The sequence below is a fragment of the Sorex araneus genome, chromosome 8, assembly GCF_027595985.1.
Source record: "Sorex araneus isolate mSorAra2 chromosome 8, mSorAra2.pri, whole genome shotgun sequence".
Lineage (NCBI taxonomy): Eukaryota > Metazoa > Chordata > Mammalia > Eulipotyphla > Soricidae > Sorex > Sorex araneus.
In genome coordinates this window covers 35,222,114-35,250,083 of record NC_073309.1, presented here as the reverse complement: position 1 = coordinate 35,250,083, position 27,970 = coordinate 35,222,114, and the positions used below count along the sequence as shown (strand labels likewise).

Genomic DNA, 27,970 nt, shown 5'->3' with positions numbered 1-27,970 from the left:
ATATGTTAGGTCCCAAAACTATGTGCTAAGTAACAAAATTGGCAGGCAACTCCTAAAATAATAATGCTTTATTTTCCACTTGAGTTTTCACTTGCCTTGCATGCAGCCAACCTGTGTTTGATCCCTGGCATCATAGAGGGCCCCCCGCAAGCTCTGTCAGGAGTGATCCCTGAATATAGGACCGGGAATAAGCCCTGAGCACTGCAGGGTATAGGACACCCCAACACACAGTTTAAAAACAAACTGGAGAGATAGTACAACTTGCCTTGCAGTTGGTCAATCTAGGTTCGATCCTCAACATCCCATATGGTCCCTTGAGCCATGCCAGGAATATTCCCTGAGTGCAGAGCCAGGAGTAAGCACTGACTACCATGTAATGTGGCCCACAAACTAGAAATGTAGAAATTTTTTGGACAAATTTTAACAGCAAAACTGCTACCAATGACATCTCTGAGATATTTCCACTTTCTACATTGTATATGTGTATAGGTTAGTTTATTACAATACACTCGGCTTACTTTTGTGATCTAAGAAAAATTTAAAAAATCAATAGCAGTTTTAATGAGAAGGCACAATGGTACTACTAAACATTGTGGGGAACAAGTTGGCATCATTTGTGGAAGTACCTGATGATTTCTAAAATGTGCATGCGCTGAATATGCCCGAGCAGAGCTTATCATGTGGGCCCCAGGTGACAAGATACGGATTTGGAGCATCATTTGTGGTGATAAAAGAATTGGAAACCTGCTTATGAATCAGCACGGTGGGTGGGTTGTGGAGGGATACACAAATTGTGCTTTATTCACACAAGAGGAAATTCCACCACAGTTAAAAATGAACAAACTGGAGCCAGAGAGAGAACAGGGCTGAGGCACTTGCATCAAATATGGTTAACCATGTTTTGGCCGGGAGTTATCCCTGAGAACAGAGCCAGGAGTGAGCCCTAAGAACAGCCAGGTGTGGCCCACTACCTGCCTTCAACCTCTAACACCCAAACGGTGGGTTTTCAGAGATGGAACTGAAGCTTGGAGAAGGTTGTCCCAGGGGAAACTATAGTATTAAGGGCACCTCTTAGTAAGTGTCAAGTGTTCTGGAACTCTGCGTGCTCAGGGCTGTGCAGGCATAGAAATACTGGCCCTCACTGCCCTCTCCCAGGGTCTTAAAAAAAAATCTGCTTTATTGCCACCACCAGCCAGGCAGTAAAGAGCATCCAGACTCCCTGTTCTGTGGGGTCAATACTCAGACGAGAGGGCAAGAGAGCATTGCCCTCTTGACTGAGGCTCCTGGTAAATACTATTACCCCATCCCCAGTTCCCTGCTGATAATCACACTGTGCAGTACCCAAAGTCACACTGGGAAGTGACAATGAATCCCAGTTCTAGGTGACTGCTTCCAGAGCCCAAAAAGGAAATGAGACTTGTAGGTCAAAGGCAAGGGTGGACTTTTCTGAGTTAAGGTTCACAAACAGCTCCCCTAGGCCATCAAAAACCCCGTGTGATGTGGTTGCTGTCCCCTTTCAAACCTCTTTTTCCTTTCTTCATCCCACACATGACCTGGCTCATTGGATACAAGGGAGTACCACGGTGCAACCCCACACAGCACCCTTGAGCAGCATGCACCTCCTCTGCTCAGACCTGCCAGTCCCCTTCTTGTCACTGCACTAGCCTCTCTCATCGTCATCTCTCATCACCTGAAAGCAGCTGCTCCCAAAGGACTTGTGTCTCCAGCCAGCACACAGGAGGGGCTTCGTAGTATGGGCACCTCACACATCAGCTGGGGAAGTGGTTTAGCAGTCGGAAACCTCGCTGCAGTCAGAAGCTAGTATTTGGAGTTGGCATTGATCGGGAAAATGATTTAAAAGGGGTGCAGAGCGTTTATTCAATAAGATAGCATTGCCCTCTTATCTGAGGCTCCTGGGAAATAGGACCTAGTAAGCCTGTGATACCGAGCGCATTAGAGCCTTCTGGAGTTAAATTTGGAATTGGGACGAGGTAGGGAGAAATCTATGCTCATTGAATACAAAATGCAATTGTCTGCCAGTGCCGGAACTGAAGTGTCTGCAGCAAATTATATTTAAGACTCTATTGTCACAGGCAGATTAGCTAATGCTTGATTTTAAGTATAGGCTTCTAATGCTATTACTCCTGGTTAGCTCTGCCTGGCAGGTAACCTTGTGGAACAAATGACTGCATTGCTTGAATAACATATTTGATCAAACAGGACAATTCTTTCAAAAATTGAGTTCTCTGTGGCAATTTGAGACCTGTAATCAGCAAATTAGATGATTACAGCAGGGATAAAAATAGTCTTCTAACAATGTCCAAGGTATAAATGTGATTTGAATTTCAAAATGTTGAACATGTGGTATGAAAATGCACGGTTGGGTAAATATGACTAGACATTATCAGATTTGATTTCTCTTTCCATCCTTGCTCTGAGCTACAGCCTAATTTTGCCAGAAAAATCTCCAATCTCGTTTGTTAGAGAATAAAAGTGCACACTGCACTGTGCTCCAAACGTTAACTTAAGGACTCTACAGTTTATCTGTGAACCTCAGCATCATTTCTATTATCAACTCACTTGGTATGGATGGAACTCTAATGCTGTCCACGTTCTGCGCAGATGGTATTGGTACACCCTCCTACTTCCTAAGACCATATTTCTTTCTTGGGTCCTCTCTCACGGGGAACAGGTATCTGGTGGTATTTAGCAAGTGAATGCTCTGAGTCAAAAGCATGGTGATGAGATCTGCAATACCAAAATTCAATCCATCATCATGGTCAGTCCCTCAGTTACTGCGCTGTATCTGACACAGGGAAGTTAGACAGATGTGTCACATGTGCCGTACCACCTCTCTTGGCTTGCTTCTTTCTGTTGCTGCACATCTGCTTCAGAGCAGTTGTTCACCAGAGCTCCTATTCTCACCCCTGAAGGCTATGGTATCACTTGGCCTCAGATGGTCTTAGCTAAATTATGAAACAAAAATTACTTGGCAAATGGGTGGACTGAAACTAGTGAGGAACCAAGTTGAAAATAGTGCAAGAGGGGAAACTTGAATTTCTTTTTGGCATTTGGGCTACACCCAGTGATGCTTGGCACCAACTTCCAGCTTGGTGCTCTAGGGCTGCTCCCAGAAGTGCCCAGGGGACCACACAGTGCCAGAGATTGAACCCAGGCCTCCCACACTGCAAAGCATTTGCTCCAGGCCTTTGAGCTATTGCCTCATCTGGAGGAAGCTTCATTTTACTTACTGATAGCCCTTTGGTTTTTTTCAGAGCCACAGAAAATACTAATATTTTGAATTTTACTTAATTATCTAGGTCTTACCCCCTGACACAGGATGAATACAAGACACCTTGTTAACACTCTAAGAAGTATTGATTTCCAGAAGTAAAGCTTTCCAACAATTAACTTATCACTCATTTTAACATATCCAATAATGCCCTGCAATATGGCTTGCCAAACAACCCATGAATTTTTATAGTATGACATAATTCATATTTAGTATTTACCTCAAACATGCTTTCAAACGGTGTTACCTCACCTTTATCAAACTTCCAAAATTACAAAACTTTAAAAATAGAAGCTATTTTTATTTCACTGCCATAATTATGCAGAGAAAATACCAATTAACCACTTAAAAAAAAAAGTTTTTCCCAACAAGTCTCTTACAGATGATTACCATTTAAAAGGTTATTGGGAGTAGAGAGATAGCTCAACAGGTTGAACATGAGCAAAGCATACCTTACATACAAGAGGCCTGGGTTTAAACCCAGAGCACAACCAGGTACGGCCCCCAAACAGAACCAGTCACGGCTCTTTGGGGTTGCAGATGTAGCTGAGTGGTAGAGTGTATGCCTTGCCTCCTAGGCCCTGAGTCCAATCCCCAGTACCACCAAACCAGTTAGTTACTTTTACAGACAAGAGTGTCTATGACAAAATAGGAGTATTATGAAGTAAATCATTACATGCAGATTTATAATGCATTTATTAGGAAAATTTTCTCAAAACTTGCCAGAACTATAACATTACAATCTGAAAGTAGGGTTTCAAGTTCATATAAATAGGTACAGACTTGAAATAGCTGATTTTCTTTCTAAAGTTTTCTGCAAAATGAGCGAGAATACCAAGTTGAAATAATGGCATTTATTTACTTTCTCACCTTCCCTTTTATGAACTCAACACTCTCAAGAAAGTGAAACAAACTTAACAAGGCCACCACTTGGAGAATGTTCGTAAGATGTGATAGGAACTGTACGCACACTAGGCCTCCCCATCAGCAAGGCACTTGGTGATTTCCTCGGTGCTCACGGAACAGACAACCTGGCCTTGAGCTACATATAAAATTTTACTTTGCAATTTCTCCTTGAAAGAATTAGTTCAGGCCACTGCTATATTAAAAAGTTCTCCAAAGAAAAATTCTTTAGGTTAAAATTAAGGTTAAGGAATATTTAATAACACTAACTACAGAAGTTTTATGATCTCTGACCTGTCCTATAGACGACATCAAACCTAAGAGGTGACTCTACCATCCTGCCACCCCCAGACAGGGAACCTGACTGAGCAGCCGAAGTGCAGGTCATGCGGGAGAAGTGACAGGAGCCTCATTCCCGGCTCGGAGAGCCCCTGAGAAATGAGACTGCATTTGATACTCACACTTCAAAAGTTTTCTTTTGCTTGAATGCCTTGAGCTTCAAGAAGAATTTGCTATAGCCACAAGTTGATTTCTAACTTAAATTACCAGATATAGCTCATTAAGCCAGCTGTCTCAAAGACAGTGTTACCTTTATAAAAAAAAACGGATAGACATAGCAGCACTTACGTAAAGACAGTTCATAAAAGGCATCTGTACATTGGCAGCTGAGAGTGTGAAAGGGCAGGCTCCCAGCACAGCTGGTTGCAGGCTGTGCATCACAATGCTCACAACCACCTGTTCCATTTAGTTCAACACAACCCAGAACACCCGGCGGGAGACCAAAAGCAACATGGTACTCCTCAACTTCAAGCCTTTGTTATTTGTATGAATAGTCAATCAAGTCAAGTATCACCCTCCTTAGCAGCATCTGGAGCACTCATTGGTGTTCTGGAGGTGGCTGGTGTACTTGACCCACTAATTTTTAAAAAAATCTAAATATTCAATAAAAAAAACACTTCTCCCTGTCCAATGCCATCCACAGAAACACTTCTGTTGCAGAAAGAGACACGTTCTTCCACTTAAATATCTGTAAAAGCTAGTGCATGCCTCTGCTGCCAGAGATAGAAGAGAACTTGGAGCAGGCACTTCGGCACGACTGTCTTTGGTGGAGAATGCTGGTGAGGTCATGCTGTTCCCTGCTCACTGCTCTGCTTCTTACTGCTCTGTGGCGGGGTGAGGACCCCAGAAGGAAGAGGAGAAACTCTATTTTGTTCAGATAATATGGCTTTCTTGGCTTGGGCTTTGTCCTGTTGATAAGAAAAATGAGAAATGTTCAAGACTTCGGGCATCACTTACTCTTTGCTTTCCTAGAGGGAGTGAAAAATAGCAAAGAACCACTTAAGGGTTCGCTGGTCCACACAGTATTTAGACACAGCATCTATAGACCAATTCCATGCCCCCTGTCTCCCGCCCCCTGTCCCCCTCCCCCTGCCCGCCACCCCCAAGGAATTAAAAGAATTGAAGTGTTTCTAGAATATCTGTGGAGCCTGCTTGAATGAAAGCAGAGTTTAGAGTTTTAAGAATTTGTCTGGCCCTGAGCACTGATGGTTGTCACCTTGGAAGTCCCCAGTGTCACCACCAAGCCCAAACACAAGATTACACCCACTCCAACTAGGTATAGATACAGCCCCTGCTTTAAAAAGTCTGAAAAACAAAAAACTCCATTCTCACCAGCAAATCCAAGCTATTTATATGAGTCTGGATGTTATGTGCATCTTCAGCAGGAACACCCCTGAAGTGCTTAAGTTTTGAACTTCCTGTCTCCCTTATGACCATGGCAAATGGAACCATCCACTTAACGCACTTCTCTATATCACACCACTGATACCCTGCAATGAAAAGGAATTTTAGGCTCAATGTGACATCAAGAATTGTTTTATAGGGGCTGGAGCGATAGCACAGCGGGTAGGGCGTTTGCCTTGCACTCGGCCAACCCAGGTTTGATTCCCAGCATCCCATATGGTCCCCTGAACACCACCAGGGGTGATTCCTGAATGCAGAGCCAGGAGTAACCCCTGTGCATTGCCCGGTGTGACCCAAAAAGCAAAAAAAAATAATAATAATTGTTTTATAAGCGTAACAACACCTTGCGAACACACTTGGAAAGCCAAAATACCTGAAACTTTTTGCATCAATTCAGAAGAAGAGAAATGATACAAGGCAGAAGCAGCAAGTACACCATAGGGAAATTCTAAGCAGCCAACATCCAGGACACAGAGATCTAGAAGCTGTGGGAAAGAGAAGAATAATGAAACAGCTGTCCAACACACATCCCTTCCAGGTATCCCCAACTGAGGCAATGGAGGCACTTACCTCTGCAATCTGTATGAAGATTTGTTGAGGATACTGCGGCAGGAGCACTTCATAAACATCATTCAGATATGCGACCTGCATGTATACATTCAGCCAGGACACAATGGTCAGGGGACTTAAATGCCATTTTAGGGCCTAAAGGAAAATAAGAGAAAAAATACCAATGGCTGAGAAAAGAAAAAACAATTCTGTTCTCTTTGGTGTGACCCAAAAAGCAATAAACAAACAAATAAATAAATAAAAAGGGACCGACAATCTAACTTGTAACCTACCTGCATGATGATCAATTCCATGTTAAGAATTTGATCTCCTGAACAAGCCCCATCTGTAACATAAGCAAACTGGTGCAATTTTGGAGGATAGATTTCCTAAAAATAAATGAAAGTTATTAGCAAAAGAGTCAATCTCTAATATGTACATCCCATTTTTATTCTATGCTGATATGGAAAGAAGGGGGAAATGTATAGAGGTGGGGTAAATATAGGAACGACTCCAATGTTTCCAAAGCATTGTGCTAAGCTGTGAAAGAAATGGAACACCCACCCTCACAAATATTATAAATAACATGAACTCTTTCAGAATATTTCTGAAATTTTCACCTTTTCAATACCATTACCAGCATATTTGAGTTGGGCCTATCTACTCTTGTAAGTCATAACAAAGTTGTAATCTTCTTAGATCCAAGTTATTATTTTTTGCTTAAAGTTACTCTACTAAGTATTTTATATACTCCCCACTAGTTCTCTTGTGTTTAATTTCTAGCTTTTTGGTTTTGTTTTTAAATATGTCTCCACTTTAGAAATACTAGTATTAGAAAATGTGAGGATATATTTTATAGACAAATAGTTGACCTAATTCCCTAACCTCAGTGGAGCTCACACAACAGCATATACTACATCACAAATTCGGAAATTACTTACCTCAAGTTTGGCAGCAATAAATAAGGACGAAATCCCAATAAGTTGCAAAAGGGTTTTTACAACATTTTGTTGTGTTGCCATGTACCGATCAAAGAAATCCTGTGCCAAGTAAAATGTCTCTCTGTGAAGTTTGTAGACTTCGCACACCTGAAAAAAATATTTAGTAAATTTCAGAACAAATGCTTAAGGAAAAAGAAAAAAAGACAAAAAACAAAACAAACAAAATCCTTGCCATGAGTTGTGGTGAGGACAATATAGGCAAGGGAAATAAGGTAGAAACACAGCTTGGTAAAAGCAGTATTTTCTATTTTTTTTTTGTTGTTGTTGTTGAATCACTGATAGACCGACACTTACAAAGCTGTTCATGATTAGGTTTCAGTCATACAGTGTTCCAACACCCATCCCTCCAGCAGTGTACATTTCCCAGCACCAGTGTCCCCAGGTTCCCTCCCATCAGTGCCCCCCCTTCCCCCCACCTTCTGGGCATTGTGGTTGCAATACAGATAGTGATAGGTTAATCAGGTATATCCCTTCCTTTACCTATTTTTAACACTCAGTTCTTGTCCAGTGTGATCATTTCCAACTATTATTGTCATACCGGTCCCTTCTCTATCTTACCTAACTTACCCTCCACACATACATGTAGTAGGCTCCGGCCATTGACCAGTCCTTGTTTTCCCTAGCCTTGGATATTAGCCCTTACTATATAATAGCACTGTAGCACTGTCATCGCGTTGTTCATCCATTTGCTCAAGCGGGCACCAGTAATGTCTCCATTGTGAAACGTGTTACTGTTTTTGGCATACTGAATACGCCACGGGTAGCTTGCCAGGCTCTCTGAGAGGGACGGAGGAATCGAACCTCGGTCGGCTGCGTGCAAGGCAAATGCCCTACCTGCTGTGCTATCGCTCCAGCCACCTGTCCCCTCTAATTTTTATATACCACAAATCTGGCAGAATCTCTTGCCCCTGCACCAGGCTGTCTTCACCGGGGCCCCCTCAGAAGGGGAGTAGTTTGAGTTTCCCTCCCTACCCCAAGCAGGGCCCCAGCAGCTGAAAACCTCCAGAACCCAGTTGCAGCCATGCTCAAGGCCACTCTCTACATGCTCGAAGGAGCCTCACCCATGAAAGAACCAACAGAGGAACCCAGGTATGCAGGACCTGTGGCTGAGATCACCAAGCCTGCTTGGATGGGGACTGGGCCTCTTCCACCCAGATCCCCCATTTCCCAGTAGCTTGGCAGTCACACCCAAAAACTGCCCCCAGCACCATGTAATCTCATCAATGGCCAAGATTCAGAGACTATAAAGCAAAACTCCCGAAAGAGATTGATGCAGAATCCTGCCAGAGCCTGGCAAGCTACCCGTGGCATATTCGATATGCCAAAAACAGTAATAATAATGGGCCTTATTCACCTCACCCTGAACACAACAGGGACGAATGGAGATGTTACTGGTGCCTGCTCATGCAAATCAATGAGCAACGGGACGACAGTGATACAGTGATACCACAAATGAATGTAGTCATTCTGTACCTGTCCCTCTCTTTCTGACTCATTTCAGTCAGCATGATACTATTCATGTGCATCCATTTATAAGCAAATTCCATGATTTCATTTTTCCTAACAGCTTAAAAGCTGCATTTTCATTAAAAAACTGCATTTTCTTAAGGGATGGTGTGCTCCTCTTTATCATGACTTGAAGAAAGACCAATTGTTCAAAACTGGACAATATCAGGATGAAAGTTTGAAAGCTGGTGATATATTTATTTATGGATTATATATAGTATAAACCCACTGTGAGATACAGTGACAGTCTATGGAGTATAAAAGGACTAAGACAATAATCAGAACACAATTCATCACTGTCACCAAATATCGGGTAATGCACTACCATCCCAAACAGAACATCCTTTTTGAGTGCAAAAGAAAAAGACATCACAGAAAACTTCAGAAGAAAATCTCATCAGTCACCAGAAGTTCAGGTTGAGCCCATTTAGAGCCAGTTTATATTAAGACCCAACTACAATCCAATTAAATGTGTAACCAGAACTTCTGTTGTCCCATGAACAAACTCTCAGGTTTATCGTACCAGCTAACAACTGGGCACGGAATATGAACATCTCTTTCTAAGACTTTTTGTTTGGACCAGAGTTGAAAAACTTCAAATTACTACAGATAAGCCTTCCAAGAACTGTGTACTATAGCTTTACCCCAGTGGAAGCATAAAAGTTGTCCTTTCCTATTTTTTTCCCAAAAAGTTATTATGTAACTTTGATTGACTAACATAACTGATTGACTTTCAGGGGGAAAAAGTCTTTAACACTGTCCGTAGGGTTTGAGAAACTGACTTTATGCAAATAATTTACACTAAAACCAGATCCTCGCAAACATGATTTTTGGGGGCCAGAGAGACTGTACAGTGAACAGGGTTATTACAGAAGTATGATAATATTATCAATATGAACAATGTATTTTGTTAGGATAAGCTTAAAGGGGGGGAGAAATGAGGAGTTAGAAAAGAATAATTTAAAATTTCTGGTTGTTAATAAGATTATTCGTTTCTTGAAGTTTTTCATTGAGGCTTCCCCATAGCTAGTGCTTGCATTCCACTGGATACAGTTCACAGCAGATTTAACTGCGTCCAGAAATGTAGCTTAGTGGTATACCACTTGCCCTGCAAATGAGACTTCAGGCTCAATTCCTACAATAAAACAAACAAACAAACAAGCCAGGGACCAGAGGGATACTACAGTGGCAGGGTGTTTGCTTTACACCTGGCCAAGCTGGGAATTGAACCCGGCATTCCATTTGGTCCTAAGCACCACCAGGATTAATTCCTGAGGGCAGAGTCAGGAGCATCACCGAATGTGGCCACAAAACACAACCAAAAGCACAAATTAATCTCATTAGCAAATTTTCAACATTGATATGGTCACCAATCCAACAATTTAAACTGATGACAGGTCAGAGAGATAGTACAGTGAGTAAAGTGCTTGCCTTACATGTGCCTGACCCCAGTTTGATTCCTGGCACTGCATATGGCACCCCAGTACTACCAGTGATTATCCTGAGCACTGTCAAGTATGGCCCCCAAAGAAAACAGAAAACTGATGAAAAAAACATTTAATGCCAACTTTAAAGTATCTGTGAGGTAAAGAGACTTTAGGACTTTTTATAAGGAAGTATGCAAGTAGTTAAGACCAATGGATGGATTTATCACGTTGCCAGAGACAGAGAATATGTCAGTGCAATCAACCACACAATTAGGCCATAATAAAACAACAGATTCTAGAAAAGAACAATATTTGCAGGTAACAGGAAGACTAGAGCTCACCTCCATCAACCAGTCCAGGAGAATTGCTCGCATTTTAGGTTGCAGAAGAGGGTGTCGCTGCATAAAGTGCTTATCCCTTAAGTACGTCTTTTCCTTGTTTAACATGATTTTCCACACCTCTTCTCGATTTGCCCAGCTATTTTTTTTTTAAAAAAAAAGGAAAAAGGAAAAAGAAAAAGAAATCAAAACAAGTCATAGTAAGCATTCATACTAAATGTGAGGTGAGGTTAAGCACACAGAATAACATATCTGGAAGGCAAGAAGTAGACAACTCACTTCAGTATAGGCAGTGGTGAGGCTCTGGATGGGGCAAAGCTCTGAGGGTCACACACAGTGTTTGGGTAAACCAGTTCATCTTCTTCTTTGTCAGGTGTGGGAATCAAGGAACAGGGGTTTACACAGACGGTACTATTATTGTCCCAAGGCTGTAGAAGGAAAACACAATTTTAAATCTTTGATATAAGCCATCTACTTGTACATTCATTGACTTGAAGAGTGGTAACAAAAAAGTCTCACTGAACAATAATCTAAATAAATATTTGGCCAAAATTAAGATAGAGTTGGCTTATTTAAGAAAAAGGCACAATAATGACTATGTTTTCACTTTATTTCTATCATTAGCTTTTGGAATCCAAAATGTAGTATATACCCAAGTAAACTAGAAATTAGAACTTTATCCTCTATTATCATCAACCACAAGGTACTAGATCACAGGAATAAGGCAAAATGCAAATAGCTTTTAAGCTGGCCAAAACAAACAAAATCTAGGGATTGTCCCAGGTAGGACACTTGCCTTGCATGGCATCCCATATGGTCCCTCAAGCAATGCCAGGAGTGATTCTTGAGTATAGAGCTAGGAGTAACCCTAAGCATTGCTGGGTGTGGCACCCAAACCAAACAAAGATATGTAAGCAGCAGTACAATACTGGTCAAGAAGTATAATGTGGGATTATCTGGTCACAATCCAAAGATATAACAAGTTCAACAAATTTACTAAAATTTCACGGAAGTACAAGAATTTTATTTTTTGTTAAGAAAAAAGTAAAACATGTACACCACCTGTATACCTGGAATAGACCCAGAAAAACTGAGCACACAATTCAAGAAGCCATCTTAGAATTTCCAGCACAATATTTACACTCCATATTCACAAATTAAAAAAAGATCAGATATGTAAAATGACTGCCAGGTATTCATTAAAATCTCCCCATTAAAAAACCCACCACGTGACATCTCTCTTTCGTTGTAGGACTAGTGAAATATATTATATACTGGGAACCTTTTGCTTTCCTTAACTCAAAGCAAAACAAAACCCCACCTAGTTAAAACCAAATCAAACATTGGTTACAGGATAGATTAAGACATCTGTGGAGACAGAACCAAAACATTCCAGAGGACCTCTGAAACATAGTACCACAGCCTTGCAGAGTAAAACTCAAAACTGATAAAGTATTCAAACATTATTAGAAATTCAAATAATATGCTTTTAAGAGGTTTTTTTCTTTGATTCTGGGCCGTATCCAATGATGAGGGCTTACTTTGTGCAGGATCACTCTCGACAGTGCTTGGGGAACCATTGTGTGGTGCCAGAGGTTGAACCCTGGTCAGCTAAGTGCAAGGCAAGTACATCCACTGTATTCTCTCAGCCTTCTATTCTTTCGTTTGAAAGCTTCTCTTTTTCTGTTGTTTTCTTGAGTGTACACCCAGTGGTGTTCAGGGTTTGCTCCTGGCTCTGCGCGCAGGGATCACAAGACCAAATATTTGGGTTCCGGGAATCAACCTGGGTGGGCTGCATGTGAAGCAAGGAGCTATCTGCTGTCCTATACCTCCAATGCCTTTTTAAAAGCTTCTAAGGTACTTTTTAAGATTCTGTTTTCAATATCTGGAAAATACTATTTTCCCCATGTGGGTATTTCCCTTTCAAAAAGGCTCCTCATACTATCCTACTCTTTTTCTGTGTTTTTATCCTGGGGTCACACTCGGTTTGAAGGCTACTCCAAGCTAGATGCTGGGGGATACATGGGATGCTGGGAGTAAATCTCAGAGCTCCAGCTTGCAAAGTACACGCTCTGATCCTTTGAGATATATGCCTGGCACTATCATCATACTCTGAAAAGAATCCCAGGGTTTTGGTTGTTTTTTTTTCCCCCCCCAGTGATTCTGTAGAAGACATGGCAAGCACTATTCTTACAGAAGTTGGACTCTTGGCGCCGAAGCCATAGTACAGTGAATAATGTGTTTGCCTTGCACGTGGTCAACCTGGGTTTGATCCCCTGCATCCCATATGGTCCCCTGAGCACTGCCAGGAGTGATTTCTAAGTGCAGAGCCAGAAGTAACCCCTGAGCATCGGCAGGTGTGATCTAAAAGTCAAAATTTTAAAAATTTTAAAAAATGAAGTTGGAGACTCTTAAACCCTGGCGCCATGTAATCTCATCAATGGCCAAGGCCCAGAAACTATAAACTGAAAATCTCAGAAGAGAGTATATAGAATGCCCTGACCCTGTGTCAGGCTGTCTTTACCGGGGCACCTCAGAAGGGTAAGGATGAGTTTCCCTCCCTGCCCTAAGCAGAACCCTGGCAGCCAAACACCTCCAGAACCCAACCACCGCCATGCCCAAGGCCACTCTCCACATGCTCGGATGAGCCTCACCCAAAACAGGATGAACCTCACCAGAGAGCGGATCGGCAGGAAAACCCAGATATGTGGGAACCCATGACTGAGATCTATAAGCCCGCTTGGATCAGGACTGGGCCTCCTTCCCCCAGGTCCCCAGTTTTCCAGAAGCTTGGCAGTCATACCCACAAACTGCCCCTGGCGCCATGTAATCTCATCAATGGCCAAGACCCAGAGACTATAAACTAAAGCTCCCGGAAGAGAATGACACAATTTCCTGGACGTTATATTCTATCCATAACAAGCAATACAAAACAAATTGTCTAGCATTGTCTTTTCGGCAGGTTTGAGTGGTGGTGAGACTGGTGTTGAAATATCAAATGTAACCAAAGTAGAGAAAGAGTATGGGGGAAATTGTCTGCCACACAAGCAGGGGAAAGGTTGGAATGGGGGTATACTGGGGATTTTGGTGGTGGAAAGTGTGCACTGGTGAAGGGATGGGTGTTTCTTTGTAGCTGTTATCTCACGGTGAATCAAAAAAAAAAGGGGGGGGAAGAATAATAAAATAAACATTTAGAATAGAATAAAAAAAAAGGAATGTGGAGTTCATGCCCAATTCAATCAGCTTTATCATGGCTGAATAAATAGTACTCCTACATTATTAATATTTTAAAAAAAGAAGTTGGAGACTTAAACTTTTGTTTTTTCTTTTAAAGCAGGGAGATTTTAACATTGACTGGAGAAGACAGAAATGACTGAAATGACTATACACAGAGATAGAAACTTGGGCTCTAAGTACTGTCAGAGAGCTATCACAACACACCGGTCACTTTCAGAGGAAGCCCAAGCATTTTCAGGGTGTACTGAGAAGACTAAAGCAGAATAAAGCTCTTGTCCAATGTGCAAAGAACTGGGCATGCAAATTACCCAGAACACCTCTTGCCAACAGCTGTTCGAGAAAAGCAATCTCCGTTTACATTTCTAGTATCATGTGCTGGTAACATTTCCTTGATTCAAAAAGGGTCACATTACAATAGCTCCAAGTTGCTCTTTATTCAAAAATGAATTTTAATTTGATAGGCAGAAGAAGCTGGTACCACCCTCTATGCCAGATGGCCGAGACAGCTGAGAACAGGCCTCTAGAGATAAAATGGCAGCATTTCCCAACCTGCAGTTCACAGGCAAAAATTACGTGCGCCATAAGCAGACAAATGGTAACCAAAGTTGGGGTTTTTAGGAATCACGGTATGAAGCAGAATAAATGAAGTCTATGTCCTTTAACTTGACACCCGGGCATATTTGTCACAAAACTCAGCATGACTGATCTGAAGCTTACTTCCTTACAAAGGAAGATCAGCCTGACTTTATGAGTGAATGGAAAGGCAAGAATACAATTTTGACCATTCCTAAGTACTCCTGACTTCCTCCTGCCAGTTTTAATTATCAGGACTAGCTTATGCAAAATTAAGTTCTGAAAAGGAACTGAATAAAGCCCAGAAAGTCACTCTAATTAAAAAAAGTCAAGTTTCGTGCAAAAAAATCAAGATATATTAAATGAAATTTTAGATAAAAGGTTATTTTTTCATTAACCAAGGCCCTAGGAAAGGATCATAAAACGTTGCAGAGTCTTGATGAAAAAGTTAATGGGGTTTAGCATGACAAGTAGCTCAAGGTTGTTAGACTGAGTTGAATTACAACTCTAGAGAAAAATTATCTGTAATTAGTAGGCAAGTTTCTGTTATCCCAAATTCTAGCTTCATGAATCTATACAGAGAAATAACAAAGATTTCCTCCAGAAATAAATGTAAAACTGAAGTTATCTACTTTATGAAAATGTACAGAAACCTGTTGCTTCTAATCTCTGGACAGCTACTGAATTGGAAAATGACAAGGCCGTTCCTGCATCAAGATATCAGTTCTCTGTGGTCTTGGGTAGGGTCAAAGGTATTCTAGGCACTGTATCCCTGAGAACAGAAATTACTCCCAAAGTCAAAAAAAAAAAAAAAAAATCAAGAAGGACGGCTTTGCATCATCCTCAGTTGGAAACTTCAATTCGGCCACAAAAATAAACACAGCTAAGAAAATATACAATCTTCAGTTTCATAAAGTGGAAAATAAAATCTTACGCTAATAAAAGTGATCTTGCTCAGTGTGAAGCTTTCAGGAGAAAAGGGGAGAAAACAAAAGCTGATAGAACTTGGGAGGGAATACCTTAATTTCTTTAAGTGAAATATGTCTCCTAGAAAAGGAAATAATCAAGCCCTTGTTGATATTCAGTGGAAGCGGCCCAGAAATGCTAATTAGGAGGGTCTAATGCGCAGTGACAACTGTAATTGCAAACAACGTGGCCCACAGCTCTGAAGTCCTTCATTTTCCAGACCCAGCTGCTAGGGCCCACATACACTGAGGCGGGGCCCGTAAGTGGCCTAGTCCTGCTGGGCTTTTATCTGGGATGGGGTCAGAAGGCCTGATCAGCGCGTTTGGAGATAGGCTGTTTCCCCTACCAAAGCCCTAACTACAGTTACCAGCCACTTCTGGAGGTAGAGAGATAATAAAGGGCTTTTCTGGCTAGAAACTTCTGATATTATGAAACATGAGAATGCATGAAATTTGGCGGGGAGCTCTGCAAAGGAGGGGCAAGAGAAGTGGACAAGTTAATTAAAAAAAAAAAAGTTTTTGGTTCAGACGGTTCAGCAGGTAAGGCCTTGCACACAGCTGGCCCAGGTTCAATCCCTGGTACCCCATATGATCTTGTGAGCCCCCACTAAGAATGATCCCGAGCACAGAGCCTGGTGAGGTGTAAACCCCGAACACCACTGGACTGGCACCCCCAAAATTACATAGAATGCTCTATTAATGTTCTGGCCCAGTGCTAACTCCAGCAACTGCCAATTGGGCTGGAAGAACTTCTAGTAAGAGGAAAATGATGAGACATGACCTTCAGGAGAACAAAGGCCCTTAAACCCTTCAATGACAAAACACTACTATGGATGGGAGAGATGCTGTGAATATTCACCAAGCTCCCATCACCTTACCCAATGGGCTGTGTCATAAGATTTACCACCCGCCCACAGACAGGCTGCAGAATGGACTCCGCCCCTGCCTTGCAGAACCGAGCTACTTTCTTCCTGAAGAGTTTGCTTCCTCAAGGGCAAATGAGAGAACCGAGCTTATTTGATGTCCACTCTGGTTCTTCCAGACACCCGGGCATATTTGTCAAGTCAGGCGTGCAGGTCAGGAACACACGGGCCCTTCCTGGAATCCCAACGCTGTCAGAGGTTAGCTCCCCCACCCCGACAGGCGCAGTGTCCAGCCACCTGAACTGTGGCCAAGTCACAGGACGGGGACTTCAGGCAGAGACAGGGGAGGACGGCACCCAGTTAGCTTGACCACCCGCTGGAGGCCCGCCCGCTAAGCCCTACCACCTCTCTACCGCAAGGGCAACCTACCTGACCACCACATTGGTTTGTCACCATCCGGTCAATTTTGGCGATTTCTTCATCCGGATCCTGCAAGAACTACCATGGAACAACCGGCATCCCGCAAGGGCACAGCAGAGAGTAGTCCAGGGAGAGAGAGAAAGAGAGAGAGAAGAAAAAGGTGGTTAGACGATGTGCACCATTCCTGCGAAAATGCACCACCCTTAAACTAAACACGCTTGGAAACATGTGGGCACAACAACCCAGGTAGGATGGCGGAGGGGATGGGGTGCGGTGGGGTGGGGTGGGGAGGGGGGGGAAAGGCAAATTCTACCCCACCTGCCCCCCTTTGTACTCACAACGGCCACATTCGCCTTTCTTTTCCTGGAACGGACTGAGACCTCGTTGCCACTTTCCTCTTTCATGGTGCCCCGCTCCTTGGCATCCCTGCAAGACCCGAGTGGCACCGCAGGTGAGTCCGGCCCCCCCCACCGCAAATCTCGGCCGCCCCTCCCCCCCCCGCCCGCAGCTGCCTCCCCACCCCCACCCCCACCCCGCAGCCCGGCGCCGGGACGGACTCACTCACCTCTCCCGCCGCTCCCTCGGCATGGCGCGGGGTCAGACGTCAGGGCTGCGGGGCACGGAGCGGGCAGTGCGGTGAGCGCCCGCGGCGGGGGCCCGGGCACCCCTCCCCCCCACCCTTACCCCCACCCCCACCGCCCCGCGCGCGCGGGCGGGGACAGGCGGCGGCGGGAGCTCCCGGGCCGCCCCGGCCGGGAAAATGGCCGATGGGCCCGGGTGGCCTGTCACCCGCGGCGCCTCCAACAGCCCACGCTGCCGGGTCGGGAGCCGGGGCAGGGCGGGGGGAGGCTAGAAGACCCCCATCCCCACCCCCACCCCCCGCCCCGAGCAGGCCCACCTCCTCCTTCTCCTCCTCCTCCTCCTCCGAGCGGCCCCCGCGGCCTCAGCCGCCCCCATCCACCCGCTCCCGAGCCCGTCTCGGAGCCCACCCCAGACTGACGCCCGCGGGGGGCCCCCCGGGGCCCCGATCTCGCCCCATCCCCGCACCCCCCGGCTCGGGACCTGGAAGCGGTCCCCGCGGCGCCGGTCCTTACCCGAAGCCGTGTCGGCGGCAGGCGGGGGTGGGCTCCGGGGGTGCACGAGCCCAGGTCCGAGGCAGCAGGCGGCGGCGAGCGGGAAGCCGGGAAGCGGGAGGAGGCGGCGGGCCCGAGCGCGCGGCGGTGGCGGGATCCGCGCCTGCCCCCTACACCGCGCAGGCTGCCTCGCCGGCTGCTCCTGCGCCCGGCCGAGAGCGGGACATTTAAAAATCCCAGCGCGCGGAACCGGCCCCCGGCCCGCCCTCGCGCCCTCCCGCCACCCTCCGCCCCGCCCCGGCCGGGCTCCAGCCCCTCAGCGGCCGCCCTGAGCGCCGCCGCCCCGCTGCCGCGCCGGCCGGCCGAGGCGCTCGGGCGCGCGGGAGGCGGGGCCGGGGCGGGACGAGGGCGGGGTCAGGGGCGGGGGCAGGGCGCTGGGGCGGGTGCGGGGCGGGGCTGGGGCGGGGCCCACTGACAGGGCCTGCGCGCCGGGGAGGCGGGGCCCGGGGACCGCGCGGGGCCTGCGCGGCGGGAGCTGCGGAGCCCGCGCGGGGCGGGACGCGCGCGGGGCGGGGCCGCGCCGGGTCGGACGCGGGGGAGGTCAGGGCGCGAGCGCGGCCGAGGGGCGGGGCGCGCGGCGCGGGGGCGGGGCCGCGCGGCGCTGGAGCGGCAAAAAGCCGCGTGGCGGGTTCGGGTGGAATGTCAACACGGCGAGAGGCGAGGGTCCGCCCCCCGGGAAGAGTCCGGAGTGGGGGCGTGTGTGTGTGTGTGTGTGTGTTTGTGTGTGGGAGGGGAGCCGGCCGGGAACTGGGGCCGAGGGGCTGCCGTTCGTCCATCCGGCCGGCCGGCGAGCGATCCGCGCACCCGCAGGGTCCCTCCTTGCACGTCCTCCCCGCCCCCGCGACGTCGGGATCCGGGTTGTGAATCCGGGGCGGGGATGTGCTCAAGGTCACACAGGGTCGGATCGCTGGGCCTATCACCTGGGGGCCCCTGCCTCCAGGGCACGGCAGTCCGGTGCATGGGCTGTTCCTCCTGGACGCCCATCCATCCTCTCATATGGACTTGCATTATTTCAAAAATGGGGCCAGAGCCCAACAGGACTGGAGGTAGAATGCTTGTCTTGCACGCGGCAGACCCCGGTTCGATCCTCAGCCTACGGTCCCCCAGCACCGCCAGGACTAAGCCCTGAGCACCACTGGGTTCTCTCCCCTTCCCCCCCCCCCCCCCGGGGCCGCAAATAATAGTTGAGCACCTTCCCTGTGTACCTCCATGCCTGCCCCTCCCTCACAGAGTACCGGAACACCTAAAGTCATCGTGACTCTGGGATTCCTTCGCACCTTCTGAGGCTGCAAAGAGTAGAGCCTTTCTGAGAGTTTCCTGTCAGTTTTATATTATTATCAAATCCACATTAAGTGGGCTTCAGAAAAGCTGGCTCTCACCCCATCAGGCTTCCTCACCACACCTTCCTCACCTCCCCCTGCTACCCTCTGTCCTTTTCTACCCCAAGACTTTAGAGCTGACAGCAGGACCGGCAGGACAGTGGACATGCAATCGGAATCCTCTAAGGAGTGTGTAACAACTCACCTGCCAAATCTGGGGCTGGGGACAGATTTGTACAGCCAGTAGGGCGTTTGCCTTGCACACTGCCGACCTGGGTTTGATCCCCGGCACTTTTTATGGTCCTTTGACGATGGACAGGAGTAATCCCTGAGCATGGCTTTGTGCCCCCCAAACCCAAACAAACAAAAACTCCACAAATCAACTGCAGCACTGTCTCTTGTGTTCATCGATTTGCTCGAGCAGGCACCAGTAACGTCTCCATTGTGAGACTTGTTACTGTTTTTGGTATATCGAATACGCCACGGGTAGCTTGCCAGGCTCTGCTGTGCGGGTGGGATATTCTCGGTAGCTTGCCGGGCTCTCCGAGAGGGACAGAGGAATTGTACCCGGGTCGGCCGTGTGCAAGGCAAACGCCCTACCATCTGTGCTATCGCTCCAGCCCTAGACCTGAAAATGGATGGCGCTGGAAGATTGGGTTCATATCCAGCCGATGCATGAGAGGGATCTTTACAATAAAACAGAGGACCTTACAGTTTGTAATGTGCCTTAGTATCATTAGACTCAGAACTTCAAGGCTCTCAGTGACCAGAGCACACCCCCTCCTTTCCCGGCATTCACCACTGCATGTCTCTTGCTACTTGCTTTCCATGCTTAGTGCCCCTGTTCCTCTCCTCCTTTTCTCTCCTCACCCCTTTCTTGCCTGAATGTACCCTCGTTGTATTTATTATGAATGAATACTTGAAGAAATCTACTTGCCTGAAGAACTTATAGGCAAGTAAGAGCAACAGACACGGAATCATTGTAACTTGGCTGTTGGGTTCTGTGCAGTGCTCAGGAACTACACCTGACTCTGCTCCACGGTTGCTCCCTGCCCTGCTCAGGGAACCTTTTGGTGCCAGGCATTGTACCCTGAGTTCCTTCGCCCCAGTGAGCTCTTAGACCCATTTTTAAATTGGTAAAAAGCCTCTGTGCTCAGTTTTTCCTAAACACTTCCAGGGATCTTTCTGAGTTACATTTTCAGTTTTGTCACACACATACCTATACCTGCACTACTGTCTTCTTGAAGTTAGAACCTGGGTCTTATTGAGAAGCATCATGCATTCAGTTATCCAAAGGGGTCAGAACTCTAGATAAGCAGGGAACACAGACTCCTAAATTCTTGATCCTGTGTTGCCCTTCGTTGTTTTATTTTAACAATAATAGGTACCTTAAACAGTGTTTCCAAAATGGCAATTTTGGGCTAAATTCTTGAAAGTATTCAACTTCATAATAATCCTATGATACAGATACTATAATGGTCCTTTTTCGGGGCTGTAGTGATAATACAGCGGATAGGGTGTTTGTCTTGCACACGGCCAACCTGGGTTCGATCCCCGGCATTTTAGATAGTCCCCCCCAGCACCGCCAGGAGTTAATTCCTGAGTCCAGAGACAGGAATAACCCCTGAGCATTGCTCGGTGTGACCCAAAAAGCAAAAAAAAAAAAAAAAAAAGTCTAAACTCCATCTTGTCTATCATTATTATAAAAGCTGCTTGCCAGGCACTATACAAAGTGATTGGACTGTATTATCTCATTTAATCCTCACAGTAACTCAGGAAGTAGGTAGTTGCCATTAGTGAAAGAGGACAATTATAGTAACAGGATCATAGGAAAAATAAGCCTATGGGAATTTCTACAAGAAAGTCTTTCCCAGAAAAGATTCCTTATGCTGGTGCCCTACACAGCCTCAGAAACCCGGGAAACTGGGACAGCCTTTCCGTGCACTTTCCCAGGACACTAGTGCATACCTGTTAGCAGTTCCTTAAAGGCATCTAAACGAAGTTAAGCAGCAATAGTGCTATAGCCAGACAGGGTTGATCAGGGAAGGAGTGGCTGGGTGGGCAGAGCTGATCAACTCTGGCTGCCTGCCTAGTCAAAGGAGGGGCTCTCATGAAGTTACAGAATACCAGAAGAGAGGCCAATTTAGCTGTGCCAGTGTGAGTTGTGAGCTAGGGACCAAGCAGGATAAGCAAGACCCAGTGCCAGGGAACCCGAGTGTGGGAAGGCCCTGGAGGCTTGGCTCTCATTCTCCCGCATCCCTGAAAATCTGTCTGCACAGGCCTGCCAGGTCAAGTGGAATCAAGGGCCCCAGTCCGTGTTCTGCAAGGCTTGGTTGTCATTCAGATATGCCCACTAGATGGTAAGCCGATGGGTGGTCTCTACCATGGCATTGTCCCCTCCTACCCCAGAGAATCAGTTTAGTCAATGCTTCATCAGAAGAAGGCTGCGATCAATCTAAAAAGTGCAGTGAGAACTAAAATCGAATTTCTGAGTTTGAGTATGGTAGAACAAGGAAGGCTGCTCTTGTACTTGTGTATTTTGCACTAAGCTCCAAGTTGCCAGAAGCAGACTAATTTTTGAAGACACTTCAAGGAGTGGGAATATGAGATCCAATGGGGCTTGGGGGGAAGTTCTAAAGCAGAAAGTTGCTCCCTCACCATGGGCAAAGGCACAAGAGTACTTTGTTCTGAGCCTGACCTCCATATCCTGTTTTCACTTAAATCTCACTCTGGGTTTTCTGTAGATAGGTGAAGCAGCAAGGCATAGATTAAGGGCTCAGAGAGAAGGCCCTTGAGTCTCCATTCTCATTTTTCTTCAAGTACCACTGGTGAAGTTTGGCCAACTGGAGCATCAGATTTCTGAACATACTATTGGCTTGGGGCTGGAGCAATAGCACAGTGGTTGGGTGTTCACCTTTCTTGAGGTCGACCCATGTTCGATTCCTCTGCCCCTCTCGGAGAGCCCGGCAAGCTACCGAGAGTATCGAGCCTGTGCGTCAGAGCCTGGCAAGCTACCCGTGCGTATTGGATATGCCAAAAACAGTAACAATAAGTCTCTCAATGAGAGATGCTACTGGTGCCTGATTGAACAAATCGATGAGCAATGGGATGACAGTGACAGTGACTATTGGCTTAAGGTGGGCCCCAAACCCAAATTGGGTGAATGGAAATATGTGAAGTTGCTTAGCTGACAAAGTGATGCAGGATGCGGGGGAGCTATTTTGCCAACCTGCGTGACCATCCTTAGAGGGAGTCTTTGGAGACTTAGGGGGATAGAGTGGAGGACCAGAAACTGAGGTGAAGCTTCAGATGACGCTTCTGATCCTTTTGTTGCCTAAATTCAGTCCAACACAAGACCAGGTTACTGGGACCTTCCAGATGATGGAACATTTTTTGAACAGATGAAATTTTTTTTTTTTTTTTTTTTTTTTTTTGCTTTTTGAGTCACACCCGGAGATGCACAGGGGTTACTCCTGGCTCTGCACTCAGGAATCACCACCACTGGTGGTGCTCAGGGGACCATATGGGATGCTGGGATTCGAACCTAGGTATTTGTTTACCTACTTGAGATTAGGTCTCTTTTAAGAGAATCATGAGTATTGTGGTTGATGAAAAGGTGATAGACTCTCAAAATTTTGTCTATTTGTGCCCACCTAGGTCTTTCATTGCTGAGAATCCTATTCAGGTGTTTTGCTGCTGGATCTAGAAATCCATACTGGCATTGCCGGCTCACACATGGTTCTGGGAATATGAGGCCTGGGTTACTGTCTCAATTCCCCCAGGAATCCTGACTTCCCAGGCAACATCCCTCCATTATTCACTTAGTCACGTAGGCCTCCACTTGTCAATCAACCCCGCAGACTCAGGAGGCCCTGTATGCCTCTAGTCATAGTGCTAGTGGGTCTAGGCTTCCCCCAGCCCTCTAGGAACTCCTAGAATCCTGCTGTGAGCAGGTGGACACTGAGCAGGATTCACAGTAAACACGACTGGACAGAGGTCACACACAGATACCTAGGGTCCACAGAATGCCAGGGGGGAAAAATCAAAGTCTTATACACACGTGGTGTCTTTCAGCACTAGGATGGTTTGGCAAAGTCGAACCCACATCTGTGCAGGGAAACAGACGGTTGGGGCAACTTCACTCAACACCTATATAGGCATCAACCTGCCCGCTGTAGACGGCCAACCTCGAGATCCCCCACCTGCAGAGTCAGGGCTGAGCAGAGATGAGGGAGGGCCAGGGCTAAGTGAACAAGAATTAGAAAAGGCAGAAAGCATTGAGGAGGGGCCACCCTGGGAGTCTCCCAAGCCTAGGCCTAGAGGCCCAAACATTCCTCAGAGCCCAGCATAGGGGCTGGACAGTCAGATTTTCGGAATAAATAAGTGAACAGATGAACGGATAAGGGGGCAAAGGTGAGAGGTATAGAAAACCTTTTCCAGATGGTGCCGGGAAGCTGGGCCTATGTTTGGGGTGGAGGGGGGCACATTCATTCTTCTGCTGAGTTGCATTGAGGATTGGTGTGGGGAACACACACAGAGGGCTCTGCTCTGGAAGCCGCCCACCCTCCTAACCTCTCAGACCTTCTGGAGCATTCTGCATTTGGTCTCTTTGCCTAATTAGATTGCCCACCTCAGTCTGTTTGTTTGAATGGAAAACCTATGACTCTGGCCTCTCGAAGTGGAAAATGGGGCCTCAAGGCTACAAAGCCCTGGGAAGCATCAGGAAGTGCTTTTATATACACACAGGGAAACCAGGGACAGGCCAAGAGCCTGAGGCCTGATCTCTTTCTGTTTAAAGCAGAAGATGATGGTGTGATTCTGCTCTGTGAGAAGCCTGAAGGAGCCAAGGTCATAGCAAAAGGAAGTAGAATGGTGGTGGCCAGGCTAGGGGAGGGGAAAGGAGAGCAGAGGGACCGCACCTCAGTTTCACCAGATGAAAAGGTTCTGATGGATGGTAGTGATGGCTGCCTAGCCATGTGCGGGCATGTGACACCCCAGGATGGCACACTGGGAAAGGGTTCAGATAGCAAATTTGGTGTTACATGTGTCTTGATACAATTTAAAAAGAAAAGGCAATGAGCAGATATTGGGTGTTAAAAAGAAAAAAAAAAAGCTTCATACCGAGGCGGTCTCCTTTAAAAAGCAGAGCATGTAAAAGAGAACTGGAAGCAGAACGGATGACTCACGCATTGTGAGCGTGATGTCATCCGAACTGACAGATCCTCTGTGGCCAGAGTCAGGAAAGGAGGGGTGTGGAGTCCCTAGAGAAGGGACAGCCCCTCTGCAGTGAGGGTTTGGTCCTGCTGTGGGAAGTCCTGCTGTGGCGGGACCCGAGAGTGTGCAGAGGCAGAAGGAACTAGCAGACCTGGGTCCGTGCTCCAGCTTCATCTCAGGGCAATCTGGCAAAGACCTTTCACCTTCCGGTGCACTGACTTCCTCCTCGGGCTGCAGGGTCCCGAAGAGGGTGGATGTGAGAGGAGTTAAGGCACAGGCCTCTGGCTGGGGGGTGGGGGTGGGGGGAGGAGGAGGTTGGGGGGGAAGAGGAGGAGGGTTGTCTTGTCAGGGTCTGTCCCCCTGCTCCCTTTGATCTGTTTTGGTTTTGGTGAGAATTAATGAGCTCAGTTGCCTTGTTTGGGGGCAGTTGATCAAGTTCCCTGTCTCATACCCCTTTATGAGGAAGTCGCTGTAGCACTGTAGCACTGTCCTCCTGTCCGTTCATCAATTTGCTCAAGCGGGCACCAGTAACCTCTCCATTGTGAGACTTGTTGCTACTGTTTTTGGCATATCGAATACGCCACAGGGAGCTTGCCAGGCTCTGCCGTGCGGGCTCAATACTCTCGGCAGCTTGCCAGGCTCTCCGAGAGGGATGGAGGAATTGAACCCTGGTCAGCCGAGTGCAAGGCAAACGCCTACCCGCTGTGCTATACAGTACCATTTCCCGCTTCCTTTTGCTATGTTTGTCTCATTGTATGGGGGTCACACCCATGGGTAGGGTGCACCAGGGACACTGGCAGAAGTGGGGCAGTGCTTGGGATCAAACTTGCAGCCTCTGGGATGGAGCAATAGCTCAAAGGGTTGGTGCTCTTGCTTTGAACTATGCAAGGAGCAGTTCTGAGCACAGAGTTGGGAGTATTTCCTAAGCAGCTCCTAAGCACACTTGAGTGTGACTTAAAACAAGTATGACTTAAAATAAATCAGTGGCTGGACTGATAGTGCAGCCACAGGGAAGACCTCTGCCTGGCATTCAGTCAACCCAGGTTCTATGCCCAGAACCCCATGTGGTCCCCTAAGCCCTGCCAGGAGTGACCACTGAGCACAGAGCCAAGAGTAAGCCCTGAATACTGCTGGGTGTGGCCCCAAACAAACAAAAAAGGAAACAAACATACAGCCTCACGAGTGGAAGGAAGACAAGTCCCTAAGCAGGTGACAGTGTCATTTTCATGAGCTTCACCTGTAGGAGGTATTGTCAAACGGATGTTGAGTGACTGCAGGATTTACTTCCGCTGACTCTGCCCTTAAGATGCTCCTCCACCTCACCCCCAGGAAAGGAGAAACAAAAGCCCCTGGTCATCACACAGATGATAGGGGTGGGCAGTGCTGGGCAGCAGGGTTCCTGGTCCCCATTTAGGGAGATGAGGGCTAGCACGGTTTTAATATGCTCTTTCTAGGCATATGTCTCAGCCCGCGCTGGAGTGATAGCACAGTGGGTAGGGCATTTGCTTTGCAAGCGTCCGACCCGGGTTCAATTCCTCCATCTCTCTCGGAGAGCCCGGCAAGCTACCGAGAGTATCTTACCCGCACGGCAGAGCCTGACAAGCTAACTGTGGCGTATTCAATATGCCAAAAACAGTAACAAGTCTCACAATGGAGATGTTACTGGTGCCCACTAGAGCAAATCGATGAGCAATGAATGGGTTGGCAGTGACACTGACAGTGATATCTCAGCCCACCCAAGAGTGATGGGCATGGCAGCCCACTCCCATCTTTTTGAGAGCCATTATGCCTGCCAGGTTTCTATTCCATTCCCTGGCTTTTTGTTCCTCAGGACTTTTGGCTCCTCCTTTTGCATTTAAGTTCCAGCTTCTCTCTCCACAGCTGGTCTGGTTCCACTACCTTGCAGCCTGAACCTGCTCACTCACCTCTCCGCTCCTGGTCTCCAGGCATTACAAGATGCCCAGAAGGTGAGCTCCGGATTCCCCACCCTGCCCCACCTTCTTCTCCACTCAGTACCACCCTTAGCTCAGTTGCTCAAAGTCCAAAGCTGGTGTTTCGCTTGAGCTTCCTTTTAATTTGACCCTTCACCAGAGCAGGCTGGCAGTGGCTTGCTGGCCCCAGAATATTTCCAATCTCTCCATGTCTCTTCTCGCTACTGTCCTGTGAGCAATAACTGCTGCCTGTACTGTCCCTTGCATGTTTTCCTATGGTGGCTCTTTGAAAGAAAGTTACTATCATCCTCATTAGTATAGTGGTGAGTATCCCTACCTGTCATGCGGGAGACCGGGTTTGATTCCCCGACCCGGAGGTATGAGTAAAAGAAACTTAGTGCTGCTACATTGCTGGTAGGAATGCCAACTAGTTCATTACTTTTGGAAAACAATATGAATGCTTCTCAAAAAATTAGAAATTGAGCTCCCATTTGACCCAGCAATACCACTGCTAGGAATATATCCCGGAGAGGCAAAAAAGTATAGTCAAATGACACCTGCACTTATATGTTCATTGCAGCACTGTTTACAATAGCCAGAATCTGGAAAAAAAATGAGTGCCCGAGAACAGATGACTGGCTAAAGAAACTTTGGTACATCTACACAATGGAATACTATGCAGCTGTTAGAAAAAATGAAGTCATGAACTTTGCATATAAGTGGATCAACATGGAAAGTATCATGCTAAGTGAGATGAGTCAGAAAGAGAGAGACAGACATAGAAAGATTGCACTCATCTGTGGAATGTAAAATAACAGAATAGGAGACTAACATCCAAGAATAGTAGAAATAAGGACCAGGAGGTTTGCTCCATGGTTTGGAGGCCAGCCTCACATGCTGGGGGAAGAGGCAGCTTAGAAAGAGAAAGGAACACCAAGTAAAGTGTAGTTGGAGGACCTGCTCAGGATGGGAGATGCGTGTTGAAAGTAGACTATAGATTGAACACGATGGCCACTCAGTACCTCTATTGCAAACCACAACACCCAAAAGGAGAGATAACAAAAGGGAATGCCCTGCCACAGAGGCAGGGTGGGGTGGAGGGGGATGGGATTAGGGGGTGGGAGGGATACTGGGATCATCGGTGGTGGAGAATGGGCACTGGTGGAGGGATAGATTCTCAAGCATTGCATGACTGAAACACAAGCACGAAAATATGTAAATTTGTAACTGTACCCTCACGGTGATTCACTGATTAAAAATAAAAGAAACTTACTTAGGCATATCCAAGCAAACTTTCTTCTTCTGAAAACCATAGAGGCTTTGTTGCTCATTTTAGAAAAGTGTCTCCTCTCTTAAGAACCAGCCCCTCCTTCTGAAACGGTCCCTCTCGTCCTGTGGTCTGGGGTCTTGAGGGTCAGGTCATAGAGTTCTGGGCCTTTTTCCAACCTCTCCCTTTGCCCCAGTCTGCCTGCTCATGTCCCCTTTCCTGCCTTCCCTGGAGCCGGCTTCTTTGGTGTGGCTGCTCCTTTTCTCCACAGGCGCCACAGCGGTCCAGT

The 27,970-nt window shown here is 46.8% G+C and overlaps 2 protein-coding genes across 3 annotated transcripts in view; one reads left to right on the top strand and one right to left on the bottom strand.

Moving 5' to 3' along the window:
- Positions 1-3,623: 3,623 nt before the first annotated feature.
- CCNE1 (cyclin E1) lies at positions 3,624-18,225 on the bottom strand. Of its 2 annotated transcripts, XM_055145624.1 has the most exons (12): positions 17,912-18,225; positions 17,383-17,427; positions 17,156-17,243; positions 16,827-16,895; positions 11,039-11,187; positions 10,763-10,898; positions 7,429-7,575; positions 6,781-6,876; positions 6,509-6,643; positions 6,312-6,423; positions 5,867-6,024; positions 3,624-5,442 (listed from the first exon to the last, which is right to left on the bottom strand). In XM_055145624.1, exons 2-12 carry the CDS (start codon positions 17,403-17,405, stop codon positions 5,320-5,322), a joined length of 1,236 nt encoding a protein of 411 aa, XP_055001599.1. In that variant the 5' UTR covers positions 17,406-17,427; positions 17,912-18,225; the 3' UTR covers positions 3,624-5,319. The 2 variants fall into 2 exon arrangements, with proteins under 2 accessions (XP_055001599.1, XP_055001600.1); XM_055145625.1 differs by lacking the exon at positions 17,383-17,427.
- C8H19orf12 (chromosome 8 C19orf12 homolog) overlaps positions 17,379-27,970 on the top strand; it is a 103,205-nt gene continuing 92,613 nt past the window's right edge. The window contains exon 1 of the mRNA XM_055145628.1: positions 17,379-17,453. The gene's annotated coding sequence lies outside the window, so the exon portion shown is untranslated. The remainder of the gene's footprint in view (positions 17,454-27,970) is intronic.